At 41.6% G+C, this 21,314-nt stretch overlaps 2 protein-coding genes across 2 annotated transcripts in view; one reads left to right on the plus strand and one right to left on the minus strand.

Moving 5' to 3' along the window:
- rnf215 (ring finger protein 215) overlaps positions 1-5,651 on the minus strand; it is a 33,401-nt gene extending 27,750 nt beyond the window's left edge. The window contains exon 1 of the mRNA XM_063034570.1: positions 5,332-5,651. Coding sequence (XP_062890640.1) covers positions 5,332-5,619 — 288 coding nt within the window. The 5' untranslated portion in view covers positions 5,620-5,651. The remainder of the gene's footprint in view (positions 1-5,331) is intronic.
- A 1,840-nt stretch (positions 5,652-7,491) lies between these two features.
- LOC134338420 (SEC14-like protein 2) overlaps positions 7,492-21,314 on the plus strand; it is a 63,106-nt gene continuing 49,283 nt past the window's right edge. Inside the window, exons 1-2 of the mRNA XM_063034224.1 lie at positions 7,492-7,627; positions 7,995-8,222. Of these exons, the coding sequence (XP_062890294.1) occupies positions 8,169-8,222 (54 nt within the window). The 5' untranslated portion in view covers positions 7,492-7,627; positions 7,995-8,168. The remainder of the gene's footprint in view (positions 7,628-7,994; positions 8,223-21,314) is intronic.

A 21,314-nucleotide genomic window follows, 5' to 3' on the forward strand; every position in this document is an offset into this window, starting at 1 on the left:
AAGCAAACATATTCTGTTATACTCTGGTTAATTAACCTTGCAGTTACATGGCGCAAAGCAGCTGCTTCTAGCCAATTTTAATTGCTTTCTTCTGAAATGGCAGATGAAGTAATGCCTTAAGGTGCTATCAAATTCTCATAGCATTTTTAAACACAATGCACATATTGCAGAACACACACCAGAGCGGGCTTCCCACCTTTTTTATGCCATGGACCAATACCATTAAGCAAGGGTCTGCGAATCCCAGGTTGGGAACCCCTGCAACAGAGTCTGTCCTAGGTACAGGCGAAAAGTGCAGGCTTTTGATTGATTTGAGATCAGCAAGTTGCAATGAATTAACCACAATGGAAGTATTACAAGTCTGATGGACAGTCAAGGTGGGTTAGTTTCTCATTATGCATTGAAGGTTTGTGGTCAGCGGCTTCCAATGCATCGGCAGTTGTCGGTGCCTGGAGGTTTATGGCAGGGAGTTTCTCCCTTTGCTGCCTGCTATCGGGGAGTCGATCGACTCAGGACTTTGAGACTTTTTTTTTACCGTGCCCATGGTCTGTTCTTTATCAATTATAATATTGTTTTGCACTGCTGTAACTATATGTTAGAATTATGTGGTTCTGTCAGTGTTAGTCTTTGGTTTGTCCTGTTTTTCTGTGATATCACTCTGGAGGAACATTGTATCATGTTTTAATGCATGCATTTCTAAATGACAATAAACGAGGACTGAGTGTTCTCATAATCTAATCATAAACCATTAAACTATATTAAAAAATACATTCATGTTTTCCCACAGGCTAATAAAGTCCACAAGCCAATTAAATCAGGACACTACAGCCCAGTGGGAGATTGATGCAGGGCTCCCAAAAAGTTTTTGAATTCATAAGAGCTTACTTTGCAATTAAAATTAAATTAATATCATCACGGCTGGCCTAATTGTTGAAGTAATTTTTTTTAATGAAGTCTGCAAGATTGGAGACAACAGCACAGAAAAGGGACTACAGATGATGGGACTGCAGTAACCAGAAAACTCACATCAACCCGTATCTACAACTGATGTTGTGGAGCCAACAGGAGACAGTCTATTGTACATCTCAACTTCAAAGTTTTCATCACGAGTCTCTCCGTGCCTTTAGCATTTTGCTCAGTTTTTTTTTCACAAGGCCGAGTTGCTAGCTCAACGCTCAACCCAGCACAGATGGAAAGCCTTCAAGGAGCCGGACAAACCTTAAGTCACTCACCTCGAAGTCCAGTGCTGATGCCACAGGTCAGCTATGAGCATACATATCCCAAATATAAATGCAATGAAAGTTAGCTTTTTGAAGAGCAGCGCAGTACATTAAAAACATGACAAATATAATTTACATAAATTTAACATATACAACGAACACACACACACAATGCTGGAGGAACTCAGCAGGCCAGACTGCATCTATGGAAAAAAGTACAGTTGACGTTTCGGGCCAAAATCCTTTGGCAGTTGAAACGTTGACTGTAATTCCACCCCCACAACCCCCACAACAGATGCCTGGCCTGCTGAGTTCCTCCAGCATTTTGTGTGTGTGTTGCTTGGATTTCCAGCATCTGCAGATTTTCTCTTGCTTGTAACACGTGTAATGAGATTGGATGAACTAGCAATCACATGATTAAAAATCTTCATGAGCAACATGATAGAATTTCATATTCTATTTCAGAGTTGCAAATGCAGTTCCAAAACCTTAAATAAAAGGCAATTACATTGTGCAAGATGAAAAGGGTTGAGCAGCTGAACTTACAGATAGGTGGTAATGTGGCTAAGTAGCTTCCAATGTGCCCGTTTTTAGCCTGCAGTCTCTTTAGGGGATTGGAGGTGGAGAGGGTTAGTATCTTTAAATTCCCTAGTGTTGTCGTATCAGAAGATTAGTCCTGGGACCAGCACCCAAGTGTCATCAAAAAGACGGCACAACAGCACCTCCACTTTCGTAAAGATTTGGCATGTCATATAAAACTTCAACAAACTTCTGTAGTGGAGAGCATCCTAGCTGGTTGCATCACAACCTGGTATGGAAACATTAATCCCCAGGATCAGAACAGAAAAGCCATTTATGTGAAGGCTGCGTATTTTCCTTACGTCTTTAAGGTTCCCCCCACCCCGCCCCCATGTCCCAAAAATATGCTGAATGCCAGTTTAACGTGACAAAAATGACCCCTTGTGTAGATGTCTGGGAGAACGGAGGGAGAGGGTCTTACTGGGCATATCTGATAGAATAGTTTACAGGGAAATCAGTAGGAGAATGGGATTGCACCAAGAGGTAACACAGACCTGATGGGCCAAATGGCCTCCTACATTGTAAGCAAAAGATAAAATTTGAAATTATGGTGAATTTCTACAGAAAACAAAATACTTCAAATTCCATCTAAGGTCATAAAACAGCAAAGTGGCTACACTTCCCTTTGTACACGGGACATTTTAAATCTTTTGAATCAAATTATATTACATCAATATAGTACATTCTAATATAGGTAGGACAAAACCTATCCTTTTCCAGTAAATTGCTGCTTGAAAATAATTTGTTCATTAGCAAGTAAGATGTACAGGGCAACACACACAAAATGCTGGAGGAACTCAGCAGGTCAGGCAGCACCTATGGAAATGAATGAACAGTCAACGTTTCAGGCCGAGACCGTTCTTCAGGATGGGCCCAAAACGTCGACTGATTATTCATTTCCTCCAGTATTCTGCGTGTGTTGCATTGGATTTCCAGCATCTGCTGACTTTCTCAGGTTTATAAGATGCACAGGACTGCTGGAGCCCCAGGGAATTGCTGCGCGAGTTTCTCAAGGCAGTGTCCTATGCCCAATCATTTTAAGCTTCTTAAATAAAGACTTATCTGTCATCATATACAACAAGTGAGAATAATTGCAAATGATTTAAGATTTAATTCCACATATGAAGCCACTTGAGCTTGAGCACAGACGGGATCTCTGAATTTAATAAGACTGGACTTCCCAGAAACATCCTGGAAATTATCACTGGTTAATAATTTAAGCATGGGTGGTGGTGTGGAGATACATCTCCAGCAAGGTTCAAGATACATTTAATATCGAAGTTATAAAACTTTGAGATTCGTCTCCAAACAGGCAGCCACGAAACAAAGAAACCCAATGTACAGAGGGAAAAAACCTCAAGCAAATAGCATTCTGAAATGAAGCCTGCAAGAGTCCCATAGCTCAGTGCAGAGCCCAGTAAGCCTCGCAGAGAAGCAATCTGAACTGACCCACCCCCAGCCTCAGGGCCCCAACACCCTGACCTTTTTGCCTAAATCGATGACTAAACATCAGGTTCAAGAGCCTCGATACGCTTTGGGGCCTGGACCTAACCACCTCGATTCAGCCTGTAACCAACCTTTCCAATGCGGCACAGCGCTCAATTCTCCGTCCAAACATCAAGTTCACTCCAATCATTATGGTCTGTGCCTGGACCTGGCTGTCTCAATTTGGCTTGTAACTGACCTTTCCAGTTAGAGAAGATGTAAGGTGCTCCTTCGTTCCACTGGCCTGCAGGTCACCCTCGGGCGAGGTGTAGCACCCGCTCAGCCCTCCGATCAGGGTCACGTGAAGCCATGGGAGCAGGTGGTGGATGGTCGTATGAGCAGCTGGTGCACGTCCCAAGTCCTGGTTATGCAACTACTGACACCAGGCAGACAATCTCTGAAGAGTATTGATAATGGTTGGGGTCACTTGTCTTGTAAAGAAGCAATGGCAAATCACTTTTGTAGAAAAATTTGCCAAGAACAATCATGGTCATGGAAAGAGCACAATCACCCATGTCATACAACATGACACATAATGAACGAACAAATAATTGCATGAAAAGGTGGCTAGCTGACTATAGCAGAAACAAGATATTCTATGGAAAGCAATGCATCATCTACAAATTAAAAATGAAAGAGAATATTCTCTAGTTGCCTCGAGGAGTTCAACTCAACAACAGTCTAAGAAACCCAACACCTTTCCAACACAAGTAACCCATTTGACTCGTATTCCATCCACAGCCAGCACAACATGTACAATCAGCAACTTGCCAAGGCTTCGTCAACAACAGTTCCAACTGTCTACCCAGAAGGACAAAGGCATCTAAACTCCACTACCTGCAAGTTCTCTTTCATGACACACTGATCCAACTTGGCAATATGTGGCACTTCCTTTATTATCACTGAATCTAAATATTATGTCAATTTCTGCCACAGAGTCCACCTCAGTAGTAGAGTAGAGCTACTAGGACTTGATGTTTCAATCCCCATGGTAAGTCGGCACTCTCGATGTTGGCAGTGGGCTTGGAGTGGTGACAAGGAGGGTAGGTACATCATCAGGGTCATCAGGTGGGCACCCTCCTTCTTTGACGTTTCGTTGATAAGCCCACAACGTCTCCAGAGGGCTCAACGGTGCTACCTGGTGTCCCAGATACACCCCCCTCAGTTCCATACTCTCCTGTCTTCATCTTGCAGCCCAGTTGTTGGCTTTCCTTTTAATCCAAATCCAATTGCTGCTTTCTTCTGCTGCATTTGACAAGGACTTGATTGCTTGTTGAAGGGAGTGACCCCTCACCCCCATCTTCTTCAATAGACTGGTCGTAGGCGTTGCAACGAATCCCCTGCAACCCACCTCTGGAAGATAGCTCGCCATTATTCTGTGAGCAATTAGGATGGTCTATAAAGGCTGCCTCTGTTAGTGACAGCAGATTCCAAAAATCAATGAAACAAACAAACAATCCTCAATTTATAAAGGACATCCTCTGACTACAATAAAAATTGCAGTTACTGGAGGAAAAAAATCCACGCTTCTTTGTCTGTTAACGTAAACACCCTAATGCTCCTTCGGGTATTCCGAACGTGATCCGAACAAAACACAAATTTTACAAGATCTCTAAGGCGAAGACATGTCAAAGTACTCTAAGCAATTGCATTACCGTTATAGAAAGAAAGACTTACGTTCACTACTGTATTGCACAAAAGCAACTTGACAAACAATGAGGATTCGTTGGCGAGTACAGCAATTCGCCCCCTCCCCCAATGCAGCGACCGGGATGCACCCACAAATTGCAACAGATAACAATGTGCCAACAAAGCTTTAATAAGATGACTTTTGATGTGAGGTATTAATATAGGGTGTGGGGATGACTTCTGGGATTTTTTTTAAGAAGAAGGGATAAGGTTAGCCAACTCACAATAAAACTACAGATTTCAGAGGACTGGGTGAAGAGAGAAAGGGCGGAGGATACAGACAGGCACCAAGATGAGAGCATTTACGTTAACATATTATGCATCGGACATCCACAAAGGGACGCAATGCAACACTTACTAATATTAAGCTTCCTTCTAAGCTGTCCTGGTTATGTTTGGGAAAGGCGCCCAGCCGCTTGTTACCTTGGCCGGGGTTGTCAGGCCCGCTGCCAAGGGCTAACACGGTACCCTGCAGGCGGTAGTTGCTGCCCGACTTGAAGCCAAGCTCCGCGGACCAGCCTCTCTGCGAATCCATCAGTAAGACGTCCACCAACGCCACCTTCTCGGCTGCCACCGCGCACCAGCGTAAGAAGCAGCCGGCGAACAGTAAATAAAAGCCGTGCCGCTTCCAACAGCCCACCACCATCTTCCCTCCGCCCCAAACCCCACGTCGCCTGCCCATCAAAGCACAACGCCTTCCGGGTCACCGGCGCTTGACACCGGATGAGGTCGCCCGTTACCGGAGCAACGGCGCGAGCCAGCCTGGGCTTCCCGGGACCGGTCTCTTTACTTAGAGTTAAGGGAGCTTTAGAGAGATCAAGGAAGATAAAAGTCCCCCCTTAGGCCAAATTGGTCTTTTGTTGGAATCAGAGACCCGCAAATGAATAAATATTAAGATGTCACCGTTTTGCCGGATTACGGACACCCTTTGGAAGCAAGTGATCAAAATCTTTGCAACATAAGGTGCGATAAAGAGTTTGGCCTCGAAAGGCGATGGAGCTTCACCTGCTCCCTCGGAGCAAACGGCGATGTCACAACTGAAACCAAAAAAAGGGAGGGTGCTACAAGTCAGCAGCAACTGTTGGCGAGGAAAGAAAGTGAAACTGAACATTAGAGATTTGTTTCTCTTGCCACAGATGCAGTTTACCCGGCTGAGGGTTTCCAGCATCTTCTGTTTTTGTTTAGTCTATTTGATTTCATTCGTCTCACATAAATTCTTTTTTGTTATAATGCGTTTGCACATTTTATGGGGGAACTAAGGGAGCATTTTCAGAATGTATCAGATATTGATGAAGAAAACATGATATCCGAACTAGGGCAAAAAAAATTAGGAAAGAAAATTATATTTAAGCTAAATAATTTACACTAAACTCAATTGCGACATCTAACTTAAAACATTATAATAGATTTTTTGTGGGAATACTGTAAGGAGATTCAGAGTAAACAGATTTCCACGAAGAGAAAGGGTCGGCCTAGCATGTCTCAAGCTACTTTGGGACTAGGCTGATACAGTGTATTAAGGGTAAATCAAGGCAAAAAAATGGAAATACAATATAGACCAATTGCAGTATACCATCGAAGAACCGCCAATGTTTAAAGATATACCCGTATACAGAGAGTTTAACTTTAACCAATATTTTTATTTCATTATTTTATATGATTACGGGACAATTTACAACGACCAACCGGTAGGAGGAAACTGGAGCACCCGAAGAAACCCCATACTTTCACGGGACAGGAATTGAACCCGGGTCTCTAGTACTGTAAAGCGCGGCGCTAACCACTAAACCAACATAGGGAATGGTTTGCTAGCGGTGCAAACCGAAGTCTACATAAATGTTTTGCTTTGCGAGAAATCTTTGAACGGTGGTACTAAAAACATTTACTTGCTCCTATTGGACAGCTGGGTCACCCAGATGGACGGGGAAATGAACCTACCCCATACGTGAAAGAATAAATGAGCGCTTTCGTTTTGCACCACAGCGCACCTGTTCCTATTGACTCCAGGGTAGACAATAGTCAATGGTAGCCCACGACAATGCCACAACCGATGTTAACAATCACTCATTCTATTAAACAAAGTGCTCCAAGACTAATCAGGCGCACACTCAACGATTCAGGAACAGCTTCTTCCCCTGTGCCGTTACATTTCTGAATGGACGTTGAACCCATGAACACTAACTCACTACTTTTTCATATCTGTTTTTGCTCTACTTGTCTAATTTAATTATAGTTAAATTAGACAAGTAGTGCAAAAACAGACATAAAATTTATACATATACTTTAACTATATATAATAGTTAAATTATATATATACTGTAATTCAGTTTCGTTTCTATTATGTTTTGCATTGTACTGCTGCCGTACAGTTAACAAATTTCACGACAAATGCCGATTGTGAGATGTGTAATCAACGAAGGGTGGAACTAAGACTGGTTCAAAAAGTAGGTTTAAGGAGAGGACTGACGTGAAAGGTCGATAGATTGGCAGAGGGTACTTCGATATGTAAATTGCGTACTTTAAATTGCAAACGGCGGAAATGCGAGTCAGGTACTGTATTGGGCTGGTGAACGCACAGGAATTTGAGCTACCATCAATTTGCAGACTGTATGAGCATTGTAATAGTCAACCGGAGATGGAGAGGACTTTCAGAGGTAGATACACCCACTCGAAATAAAAGAGATAGATGTTGTGGAGGAAGAAATAGTTGACTTCAATGATACAGCGTTTTATGTTGTGGTACAAAGACAATTACTTCGTTATTCCCTTATTAGGTAATTGAATTTCATCCTGGATTGGACAAGCGGAGAAGCGGCGGCTTAAACAGCCGGGTGTCACCAGCATATTTGTGGAAGCTGACTGACTGCTTGTTATTAAATAGTTCAGCGCGATATTTGCAGTTGAGCCCCGTGTATTTCGTTTTGAAACGCCGAGGCTCTTCTTCTCCCGCCGTGTGATATAATTGCAGCTTTAACAATCTTTTCAGTTTAAATAGATGGCACTGTTTGTGTTTTGGAACAGATTCTGTTTGCTGAGAAATCCAGCGTGACGTTTTCCATTTATATACACACACTCGGGTCAGGCCAGCAGAGGGAGGAATAGATTGGAGAGGCGGCGCGATGCGTCAAGGGCGAGGCGAAGCGTAGCTACATTTTCACCCAGAAGCGCGTTGTCACTTCAACCGCAGAGGCTGCAATGAGCGGCAGAGTCGGCGACCTAAGTCCCAAGCAGGCGGAAACTCTCGCTAAGGTAAGCGGGTGAAGTAGAGTGCGGCTCAGAGATGAATCAAACCAACCAGCTTCGGTCAGGACGGGGTTTATATTGTGTGTATAACCCAACATTAGATCCTCTCACGCTGGGTTAGGGACCTTCTGGCGAATAACGGCTCACCCCTTAATTGAAAAACTAGGAAGATGTACTGTATACCGGCTATGATCCCCAGGCCTTGTAGGAATGGAAAGTAAACCGAGAATATCGGTTTGACAGTATTAAGGTTGGAAGTGTTGTGCGTGCAGAGTTCAATACTACATCAATCAGATTAAGATTACTAAACCCAGTTGCGAGATAGAAGAATTCATGAGCAAAACGCAAGGGCGGAAGTTAGTACAGGTCATCTGTGGTCCTGGAACGGCATTCAAATGTTTGCACACATTCCGCTTTTGATAACATCCGAGATGGCATTGCTTTCCCCGTGCTGAGATCTGAACTGGAAGTTTTGGGAACGAGACTAGCTTGGAGGCGACCGAAGGTCATGACTATCCCTTCGCTTTCAAATCTGGCTTTACGTAATTAATTTATTGTCCTTGTTGTAGCAAGTATTGCCTCTAGCCATGCAATCAATGCTGCATAATTTTCTTTGTGTCGATTGGTATGTCATTACTTAAATCTAAAGATATTTGGTTATGGTATCATAAAATATCAGTAATTCGAAATGAAGAAAATTATCCATAAATCAGAATCAGGTTTATTACGGCTGGTATATGTCACGAAATTAGTTACTTTGCGGCAGCAGTTCAGTTCAATACGGAATAAATTCCCATGTTACAATAAGAAATGTATAAAATAGGGCAAGCAGAGAACAAAATAGGGAGTAGTGCGCGTGGACTGTTCAAAAATCTGATGGTGGAAAGGAAGACGCTGTTCCTAAAATATTGAGTGTGCACCTTCAGGCTCCTGTACCTCCCTGCTGATAGTAGTAATGAGAAAAGGACATTCTCCTGGGTGCTGACCGTCCTTAATAACAGATGCTTGAGGTACCACCCCTTCTTCCTCCCCCCCCCCCACCTTCTTATTCTGACTTCTTCCCCCTTCCTTTCCGGTCTCGATGAAGGGTCTCGGTCCGAAACGTCTACTGTTTACAGTATTACCATCCGTGGATGCTGCCTGACCTGCTGTGCTCCTCCGGCAGGTTGTGCGTATTACTTTTGAAGGTGTCCTCTGTGGTGGGGAGGCCAGTGCTCATGATGGAGCTGGCTGAGACTACAGTCCTCCGCAGCTTTTTTTTGATTCTCTGCCTTTGGAACCATGCCATTCGGCCAGTCAGCCAGTCAGAATGCTCTCTACAGTGCACCTGTAGAAACTTGCTCGAGTCTGTGGTGACATACCAAATCTCCTCCTACGCCTTATGAAATATAGCCACTGACGTGCCTTGTTCATGATCACATCAATATGTTGGGCCCAGGAGAGATCCTCTGAGATGTTGCCACCCAGAACTCCAAGCTGCTCACTTTTCACTGCTGATCTTTCAATGAGGACTGCTGTATGCTCCCTTGCCTTCCCCTTCCTGAAGTCTACTGTCAATTTCTTAGTCTTTTATTTATTCATCCACCCATCGTGGAATTGGCACTTTGAGCCACACTGCCCAGCAACCCCCTAATCTAACCCTAGCCTAATCAGGGGGCAATTTACAGTGACTGATTAACCTACTAACCAGTGCATCTTTCAGACCAGAGCGCCCAGAGAAAACCTGTGCATTCTATGGGGAGGAGGTCGACTCCTTACAGATGATGTTGGAGTTGAACTCTGAATTCTGATGCCCCGAGCTGTGGTAGCGTTGCACTAACCGCTACCCTGCCATGGTGTACCGTCTTACCGATGCTGAGTGGGAAGTTGTGGTTGTGACACCAGTGAGCCATCTGATCTGTCTCACTCCTGTACGCCTCCTTGTCATCACCTGAGATTCTGCCAGCAGCTGTTGAGTCATCAGTGAATTTATAGATGGTGTTGGTGCTGTGCCTGGCCACAGTTGTCGGTGTAGGGAGAACAGAGCAGTGGGGTAAGCACGCATCTTGAGGTGTGCCGGTGTTGACTGTCAATGAGGAAGAGATGTTATTTCCCTTCTGCACTGAGGTGCCCTGATAAGGAAGTCCAGAGGGAGCTACTGAGGGGGTGCTGGTGTTGATCATGCCTCAGCATTCAATAAATAACAGCCCAATGTTGCCAGGTGGTCCAAGGGCAAATGGAGAACCAGTGAAATCGCATCCACTGTAGAGCTGTTGTGGCGGTAGGCAAATTGCAACAGATCCAGATCCTTGTTCAGGCAAGAGTTGATTCGAGCCATGACTAACCTTTCAAAGCACTTCATCATAGTAGACGTGAGTGCTACTAGGCGATAGCTGTTATAAAAGCTCACTCACCCTGCTCTCCTTCATGATTGATGTCCTTTTGAAGCAATTGGGAACCCCCGATGAAGTAGTGACAATTGAAGATGTCCTTGAACTCTCCAGCCAGCTGATGGCACAGGTTTTGAGATGTAATAGGATTCTCTCCACCAGGATTATTGCACAACACTCTATCTCCCACAAACTTCCCTTGGAGTGCAGCTGGTCTACACGTTGAAGTGGAAACCCCAAAAATCACTTCAAATCCGATCATTGCTTTACAGTTCATGGACAAAGTTTGTGCATACTGTACACGCATTTGGAGACCTGGCTGAGTCATTGTTGGCTCCTTCAGAGAAACAAACGAGGATGGATCTTACACTAAACAGAGGTCTTCTGTATTTTGCCCCCACCATGCAATACTGTCACCCAGCAATGGTGAGACTCAAAAACATGGGGTACTTTCCAGTCTTGGGAGTCATCTATTAATGTGGTCTTTTCAACAGATGATGAAATTCACCATTCTCAGCAGTCAGTCAAGGACATGCTTTCAAAGGTCAAGACCTCAAATTGGACACCAAGCCTAGTGGTCTAGTGATTGCTTCAGTGGCATAGACAATGTACAGTAGGAACCTTAAAGCACTTATGCTCTCTGTGCATAATTTTACAAGTTCTTTCATAGGTTAGGGAAACCAGCTTCAGCAGTGAGGCTGTTGTGCTGTTTTTTTTTCAGTTGTACTGGCTATACCATGACAGCAGACTTCCAAACCAAGATTCAATATTCAAATTAATTTATCGTGTGTACATCAGAACATACAGTGAAATGTGTCATAGAGAAGTACAGCACAGAAACAGGCCCTTCAGCCCATCTAGTCCATGCTGAAACCATTTAAACTGCCTACTCCCATCAACCTGTACCGATACCATAGCCCTCCATATCTCTACAATCCATGTACCTATCCAAACTTCTCTTAAATGGTGAAAAATTGGGCTTCCATGCACCACTTGTGCTGGCAGCTCATTCCATACTCCCATGACCCTCTATCGAGGTGAAGAAGTTTCCCTTCATGTTCCCCTTAAGTGTAAACAACCAACACATTTAAGGATGTGATGGGGGCAGCCATGCCAGTGTGGCCACACATTCTGGCGTCAACATAGCATGCCCACAATGCTTGGCAGAACAACATAGAGCACAACAAGTGACAAAACAACAAAGGCAAAACATGAATATGCACAGTCCCCCAATCCCAGGACAGGCTGTTTGCAGCCTCCAGCAGACCTGGACACAGATTCGCTGACAGGTTTTGACCTCCCCATTAGACTTGCAGAGATTTGCAAACTCAGGCTATTGGCCTTGATTTCTTTTTTTTTTAATTTTATTTTTATTTGGATAAGGAGTTCACAATTATCATGTACTTTTTTCACACATATAACCTTTTCCATTTTTTAATATGTATAAAACTACAATTATTTATACATTCTTAAGTACACATTGAGATGATATAAAAGCAAAATAAACATTTAAATAGATAATTATGCACTGTGGTAAATCTAACCTATTAGGCTAAGTAATGAAATTAGTTGTTAAGAAAAATGGTAATAATAGTTTCCATACAACCCTTCTGGACCATTTCCACTGGTCCAAAATGTTGCATACAAGCCTATATACCAACCATTGTAGGTGTTTATATCCCAATTTGTTCGTGCTTGTTCCTGCCCGCAGACATAATTATCCAATCCCTATGTACTTATTTACTTAATTTTTTCATTTTTTTTTTATCCCTTTCCCAAATCTTTCCCTTTACTTGTGATAATTCTCTATTTTCCAAACAAAAACAACAAACATTTAGACTAGGGGTGCTTACGTTAGCAATATTACTGTGTTGATGAGAAGAGCAATATAAATCATTAGGAGAGTCATCTAAAGTCTGCTCGCATTGGGGTTATATATTCAATCCATTTATTCCAGATTTGATAAAATGTTTCTTTTTGAGTTCTCAGGGAGTAGGTCAACTTTTCCATTTTAAATATTTCCAAGATAATTTCGTACCAATCTTCTAATGTAGGTGGTATTGGATTTAGCCATTTTCTAGTGATTGATTTCTTACTTGCCGCTAAGAGGGCCTGCAGCAACTTTATATCTTCCTTCTGTTCAAGGAACAATACATGCCCCAAATAGAGCGTCTCAAAGTTCAGAGGTATCTGGGACCTAAGTACCTTAACTAATGTTCTATGAATACCTTCCCAAAATAGACTTAATTTAGGGCAATCCCAGAAAATATGAAAATGATTTGCCTCCTTGGAGCCGCACCTTCTCCAACACATCACATTTGTATCTTTATATTTTTCCTGATATGGGGTCTTGAAGTATCTTATAATGTTTTTCCAACAATGTTCTCTCCAAGTCAAAGAATTAGTCGAGGACCATTGAAAGCTGCAGATTTTCCCCCAAGCCTCCTCTGAAAGTACCAACCCCGCTTCTTTCTCCCACTTCTCTTTAATATACAGTGTATTTACATTTTTAGCATGGGAGAGTGCATTATATAGGCGAGAAACTGATTTACTAGGTATTAAACTGCAAGCCGAATTCAGAATCTTGAAAAATTCTAATTCTACTGTTGATAGGTCTGTATATCTACAACTCTGGTTAACATAGTTTCGTATTTGAAGGTACCTAAAAAAGTCATTATGTCCTAGGCCATGTTTGTCCTGCAGGATTTGGAAACTTTGTAATACTCTTTTATCTATAAATGAGAGGTAGGTTGTAAGACCTTTCTTTATCCATAGCTCAAATCTTTTATCTCCTCTGTTGGGAAGGAATTCGGTATCATATGCACACCATCTAAAGAGTTTTAGCATGTTATTAATTCCACATGAATTAACCACCTTCTGCCATACTTTTAATGTAAGATTTATCCAAGTATTATTAAATTTTTCCAACTGGGCCATCAATCCTTTGTCAGCTATTGAGGCCTGAAGAGGAAAACTGTCAACTATTCCAAATTCTATTTCCTTCCATCTAGCCTTATATTCCCTATTACACCAATATAACAGAGGGGTTATCTGTGAGGCATAAAAATAATTTCTCAGGCAAGGAAGAACCATACCTCCTCTTTCCTTCCCTAACTGTAAGGTGTTATATCGAATTCTAGGTTTCCTTCCTTGCCAAATGAAGCGGGAAATCCATTTGTCCCATTCCCTGAATTGATTATCAAATCTGCCTTGATTTCTGAAGTTCTGAATTGACCCTCAGACCTCTATACTCAACATTGTTCCCAGGACCCTGTTGCGAACACTAGGTGTCGAACTTCAGACTTGCAGATGACAGGACCCTCTGAGCTTAGGCCTTGGACTCCAACCTCCCCAATTTGCATACCTGGTGGGGGTGGAGGGGGGACATCGAACCTGGTTACTCCTGTCTGCATTGAACTCTGACTCCAAAACTTGCCGACAAATCGCTGACCCTCGTCCACATTGATCAGCCAGCCCAATATCTGACCATGGATGTCCCACATCCACATTGCTGGCCTTCAAGTGCAGAGTGGAGGCTTAGATTCCGGCCTGACTTCTAATTCCCCCACGTCCCTGTCCCTAAACCTTAACCTCCTTTCTGTCCCCAAAACCAATCCTACAAACCAAAAAAAACCAACTAAATTTGAGCTATAACCTCAATGGAGACCTCAGCTCAGTACCATCTTGAAAAAGTATTTTACTTCAAGTTCCATCTCAGCAAGAACTCCCCAGAACAGAAAATTGCTTCAAGGATGTTCTCAAAATCCCCTTGAAACAATTGTAAAGCCCTGATCTTGACCTGTAACTACATTAAAGTTTCATCATGGAAAAGGGATATATATGTGAACATACTGAGTGCCTTGAATTTCTGTGACAGAAGAACAAGGAACAAATGTGCACACAACAATAGAAGGTATAAATAATATTTCTCAAAACCCATCAAATGCCAGCAGCCCCATGGGTGGCAGTTCCCATTTAGTGCTCACCAGCCATCTCCTATCCCACAAAACTCAATCTTGAGGGATTGCCTATAAAGTCCTCTATGGTACACTCTATGCCATTTCCAAGATAGTAAGACCAAATGACATGGACTAGTAATTATAGCATACCAGAATTTCCTGCGATGATTCACAACTCTGTTGTGTTCCCTGTTTAAAAAAAAGTGATTTTTTTTTGTATAGCTTTACCCAAAGTCTATAATACCATCTAATTTGTATATTTGACAGTTCTTTGACCACTGTCACAGTGTGAACTAGCCACAGCCAGTGTTATGACTGTATCCTGAAGAATCCACACAAAAAAAAATCATTAAAATATTCATGAACTCCTTAAAATTGTAAGTGATTAGATTAGAATACAAGTAAATTTTATGTATTTTTTTAAAAAATGTATGTTCACATAATGACAGGTGATTTGTTTCTGAGTAGGGTGAATTTTAAAATGGCTTCTTTTAAAATAGACTATTTTAGCAATGATAAAATAATAACAATAGTAAATATTTTATTGATCCAGAGTGGGAAATTATTAAATAAGAAATAGGGATAGTATTAGACAGGAAACAAAGGATAACTCTTGTTCTTTAAGATATTGTCCTGGACTTTTCTGTCTAGCTGAAAAAGTAGGGTGGACTTCATTTCTTTCACCTCTGAGCATACCGCACTGAGCGGCAACCTTTTGATTTACTAGCAAGATTTCCACCAGCTGATATGGGGAAGCAGTATCAAATCTGTTCGGTCTCAGAATGACTGTAACCAGCCTCTTATGGGATCTTGTCAAAGACTTTACTTATGTCTATGTATGCTTTCAACTGCATTATCAATTTAATTTGTTAGCTTTTCAAAAAATTCAGTCAACTTTGTCAGACAGGATCTACCCATAGCTCAACCATGCTGACTATAATCAATTAACTCTGTCTTTCCATGTGTGGATTAATCCTGTGCCACAGACTATTTCTAATAACTGCCTTAGCACTGATGTTGGGCTCACAGGCCTGTAGTTACCAGACTTGTCTGTGGGGCCCTTCTAGAATAAGTGTAGTACATTTGATATCCTCTAGTCATTTGAGATCTGTGTCCAGCAAAGATTTAAAATTTTCCATCAGGGCCCACAAAATCTCTACCCCTGCCCTGGGGACTTAGCAACCTTTAAGCATGCCAGACACCTAATACCTCCTCTTTGATGGTAATGTTTTGAATTTCACTCTTCCTGTCACTGAATTCTCAAGTTGCATTATGTTTCTTCATAGTGAGTAAACATGACAGGTATTCATTTACAACTTCACCTAAAGTATGTCTTCTGAACACTACACACAGATTATTGTTTTGGTCTCTAATGGGCCCTTCTTATTCTCTGTTTACCCAATTTGGCCTTAATTATACCTTTCTTTGTACTTTTTCTTAATTCTGTTCAATATGATAATTCATGCACCCTGTTTGCTGCCCTGACCTTTTATTAAGTTCGTGTTCTCATGAAGGGCCTCCTCTGTTTTCAGTTCTCATTCCTGTTGTATGCTTCCAAATATTTCGTTTTCCAGATTTTGATATTCTTTGATGTCTAGGGCTCCCTGTATTTTCATCTTTCTGGGAGCACATTGGCCTTGAATTTTCGTAGTTTTGCATATAAATGCTCTCCACCTGTCAGTGTAGACCTTGCTGCAGATAGCTTTCCCCAATCTACTTTTGCCGGGTTCTACCTTTTTATTTGGCAAACAGCCTTCCACAAACCAGGCCCTTAGTTTTAAATGATCCTTATCTTGTCCCATAACTAACTTAAAGTGTTTGAGCTATAGTCGCTGTCTCAGATAAACTCTCTCACTGGCTATAATTTCTACGATTTGGTCAATGAGATTTACGGGACGTTGATTCCTGATTGGCATTGCTGCTTGCTGCACCTCCATTAGTGCCCTTGGGTCAGCTGCAGGCTCATTAGCCAGGTTTTGGTGTTGTTCAGTCGTTCAGTCGAGTCTGATTCTTCGTGACCTCATGGTTTTCACAGCAAGATACGGAAGCAGATTGCCAGGCCTTTCTTCCGCGCAGATATTGCTGCTGCCCAGGTTGGGACCCGGCTGGGTTTGCACTCATCTGCCGTGAAGTCCAGTGCTGATGCCATTAGGCCACCAGCTGGCCCCATTAGCCAGCTCAATGACGGTGACGTTTCATTCCCTTAGCCCTGGTACATCTGTTGGCGGAGCAGTGGCAGAGACATCTCTCTGCCATGCCCTACAGCTTCCAATGGACTCCCAATTTCTGTCCTGGGAATATTAGCCCTTCTTTTGGTCTGTGTTCTGGCTCAAATACCTTTCCTGGATGTAGTTTAAAAATTCCATCCCCTCTGACACTGAAAATCAATATTGAAACCCACTATTACTTGAATCGTACTTGCATCTCTCTAATTCATCTATGTAACTGTTCCTCCATCTACTCCTCTATTAGGTACCTGGCCTCCCTTTTTGTTCCTAAATTCTACCCATGTGCTGGTTAACAATCTCTGCCTTATTTATTCATCAGACTGCTTGCATTAAAATAAATGCAATTTAGTCTTGCATTTCTCCCGTAAGTCTTATCAGCCCCACGACTGCCCTGACTACTGGACTGAATTTAATTTCCATTTCTGACTGCTCCATCTCCTCAACTTTACATCTCTCCTCTGGCCCATTCCCCCAACCAAGTTGTTTGAACTTCTCCCGACAGTACTAGCAAATCTCCCTCTTGGGGCATTAGTCCCATTTTTGTTCAGATGCAACCCGTCCTGTCTTTACTGGTACGGAAACAGCCATGTCTTTGAAGGGAAAATCCTACAAAACGTAGTGGATTTGACCCGGTAAATCATGGGTAAAGCCCTCCAGTTGTTGAGCACACCTACATGAGATGCTGCCATAGGAAAGCAACATCCATCATCAAAGGTCCACACCAAGCAGACCATGTTCTTTTCCCATTGCTGCTTCCAAGTGGAAGGGACAAGAGCCTCAGCACCCACACCAGGAGTTTCAAGAACCAGGCTCTAGAACAAAAGGGGATAGCTACACTCACTAGCCCATCCATTGAGCTGTTCCACAAGCAATGATCTTGCTTTAAAGACACTTTATCTTGTTATCTCATGTTCTAGTTATTTATTACTGTATATTTGCATTTGCACAGACTGTTGTCTTCTACACCTAGCTGATCTTTCATTGATCCTGTTATAGTTCTTATTCTACAGATTTGCAGATAATTGCAGAGAATCTTAGGGTTGTATATGGTGGTATATACAGTTGAAGTCAGAAGTTTACATAGTCTTTAGCCAAATACATTTAAACTCAGTTTTTCACAATTCCTGACATTTAAACCTAGAAAACATTCCCTGTCCTAGGATCACTTTAGTTAGGATCACTACTTTATTTTAAGAATGTGACATGTCAGAATAATAGTAGAGAGAATGATTTTATTCAGCTTTTATTTCTTTCATCACACTGTTAGAAGTTCACATACACTTTGTCAGTATCTGGTAGCATTGCCTTTAAATTGTTTAACTTGGGTCAAACGTTTTGGGTAGCCTTCCACAAGCTTCTCACAGTAAGTTGCTGGAATTTTGTTCCATTCCTCCAGACAGAACTGGTGTAACTGAGTCAGGTTTGTAGGCCTCCTTGCTCGCAAATGCTTTTTCAGTTCTGCCCACAAATTTTTTATTGGATTGAGGTCAGGGCTTTGTGATGGCCACTCCAATACTTTGACTTTGTTGTCCTTAAGCAATTTTGCTGCAACTTTGGAGGTATGCTTGGGGTCATTGTCCATTTGGAAGACCCATTTGCGACCGAGCTTTAACTTCCTGGCTGATGTCTTGAGATGTTGCTTCAATATATCCACATAATTTTCCTTCCTCATAATGCCATGTATTTTGTGAAGTGCACCAGTCCCTCCTGCAGCAAAGCACCCCCACAACATGATGCTGCCACCCCCATGCTTTACAGTTGGGGTGGTGTTCTTCAGCTTGCAAGCCTCACCCTTTTTCCTTCAAACTTAACAATGGTCATTATGGCCAAACAGTTCAATTTTTGTTTCATCAGACCAGAGGACATTTGTCCAAAAAGTAAAATCTTTGTTCCCATGTGCACTTGCAAACTGTAGTCTGGCCTTTTTATGGCGGCTTTAGAGCAGTGGCTTCTTCCTTGATGAGCAGCCTTTCAGGTTATGTCGCTATAGGACTCGTTTTACTGTGGGTATAGATACTTGTCTACCTGTTTCCTCCAGCATCTTCACAAGGTCCTTTGCTGTTGTTCTGGGATTGACTTGCACTTTTCGCGCCAAAGTACGTTCATCTCTAGGAGACAGAATGCGTCTCCTTCCTGAGCGGTATGACGGCTGCGCGATCCCATAGTGTTTATACTTGCGTACTATTGTTTGTACAGATGAACGTGGTACCTTCAGGCATTTGGAAATTGCTCCCAGGGATGAACCAGACTTGTGGAGGTCCACAATTTTTTTTTTCTGAGGTCTTGGCTGTTTTCTTTTGATTTTGTTTGTAAACTTCTGACCCACTGAAATTGTGATACAGTCAATTAAAAGTGAAATAATCTGTCTGTAAACAATTGTTGGAAAAATTACTTGTGTCATGCAGAAAGTAGATGTCCTCAACGTCTTGCCAAAACTATAGTTTGCTAATATGAAACCTGTGGAGCGGTTAAACAATGAGTTTTAATGAATTCAACCTAAGTGTATGTAAACTGATGACTTCAACTGTATGTACTTTGATAATACAATTTACTTTGAACTATGAACTTTTGAACTGGGTCCCACTGATCCAGGTGACTAAAGCAATAGGCACATGTTCATCTGATCTTTACTCTCTGATTCCCATACTCACTACCACTTACTCTGCTTGCTTTATGTAGTTGACCATAACTGCGGGAGGTTATTGTATTCAGCACCTATGGCATGGCAACAACGTTCATCCATAGTTGGAAGAATAGCATTAGGTTTCCAAGCAAACTTACAATTGTGATATTGTCCCTCTATGCGGTAGAATTCACAAAGAGCAAAACACAAAAAGCACACTTGGCCTTTCCCAAATGAACACTGCTTGGTGCTTTTTTTTCATACATGACACAACTATAATTCACATTTCCAGCATTTTAATTCACTTACAATTTTCCAGCAGGGCCAAAATTTATTATCTGTCATGAAATACCCTTTGGGTGATAAAGGAGCTAATGAGGTCCATCAAAGAGTTAACCACTCTGTTGTGGAAACGACAGACTTCCTTTTCTTTAAATCTTAGTAAATCAGATGGCACAACCCAAAAGATTTCACAGCCAACAGTTCTAAAATCAGTTTTTTCATTCCAGATTTATTTAATTATTTGAATTTCAATTTGCAGTTGCCATGGTAAGATGTGTTTTCAGCCCAACACTTTTCTGGACCTAAATGCAGTTTTACTGTATAAGTACAATATCAGACAAGTACAATAGCTGCATTTATAATATCGCGAGTATCTCTACCACAGTGATTTCTGGGCAGTAGAGTTCCATTTAATTGTGTGACAAGATAGTGTAGTTGTGAAGAAAAGCAAAATGTGAACTCTACCCATTGGCAACTCCTGGAAATCATGGAGATCGGCTTGAACAAAATATACAAAATTGGCTGAAGGAACCCATTTATGCTGATCTTGGTGAGAGATGATAGTGTTGGGAAAGAAACATTTTTGTTTTCATCTCAGCCTTGAAAACTCCTAGAGCTTGTGCTGAATGAGTATATACTGCATACAGTCCATCCTATACTTCTTCAAGGCATCAGCTTAGAGTACCTGGAGCATACTCACAGCATCTGGGTGGTGCTTCCTTTCCATGCACAGCCCATCATTACAGTCTTGCCCATGTATGCCATAAGCCAAAAAGTATCTGAAATTTCAACTAGCGTGGAAGAAATGTTGATCATTCAGAAGTATCTGGACTGATTTAAATTCCAAATAACAAAATGTGAAAGTGTAGTTTTCGAATAGAGGAGGTCATCAGTTTTTGTTTGATCAATTTTATTTATTATTATCACTAATAATTATTAGCATTAACATTGATGCTCAACAATTTTAACCAACTTGCTCAATTTTCAATGTTCTGTCAGAAGCTCATTGCTGTTAAGTTTTGTAACTCCAAAACATAAAACTAGTTGAAAGAAAAACGCGGAGCTGGGAAATTCATGTGTACTTCTTTTATCACTTTAGTGACACGTGCATTTATGACGTGATGGCATAATGACGTATGTCGTTCACGTGCTTTTACATATAATCTGTAATGAATTATGTAAACAACAAAGAATGCTTAATCAAACAATATATTTACAATATTACTCAAATGTTACTGAAATATTAAATACACAATTGACTTGAAACAATCACTGTTTTTCTTTCCATAAATATTACCTGACCTCCTTTTACTTTATAACTGTTTTCTGTATCAGAAAATCAGCATGTAATTTTATGCAATAGAGCTAATTCTTCATTGAACTGAAGGTCATATGAACATTTTGAAAATGCACCCTCCAGCCATAACAAATGTCCCAAAAACATATAGGAATTAATCTAATTTGTAATTAAATTTGCATGTGTACTGAAATATTTGGACTTTAATCTTCTCACAAATCTGCGCTCACTAGTTTATCTTCATTAGTCTTTCACTGTAACAAACTGGTTTGTGCTTAATTATAATTAATTTAAGATTCCAATGTTTTACTTAGACGCCTTCTTCAAATAGTCAGAAACA

This window comes from Mobula hypostoma, chromosome 27, assembly GCF_963921235.1.
Source record: "Mobula hypostoma chromosome 27, sMobHyp1.1, whole genome shotgun sequence".
Classification (NCBI taxonomy): domain Eukaryota; kingdom Metazoa; phylum Chordata; class Chondrichthyes; order Myliobatiformes; family Myliobatidae; genus Mobula; species Mobula hypostoma.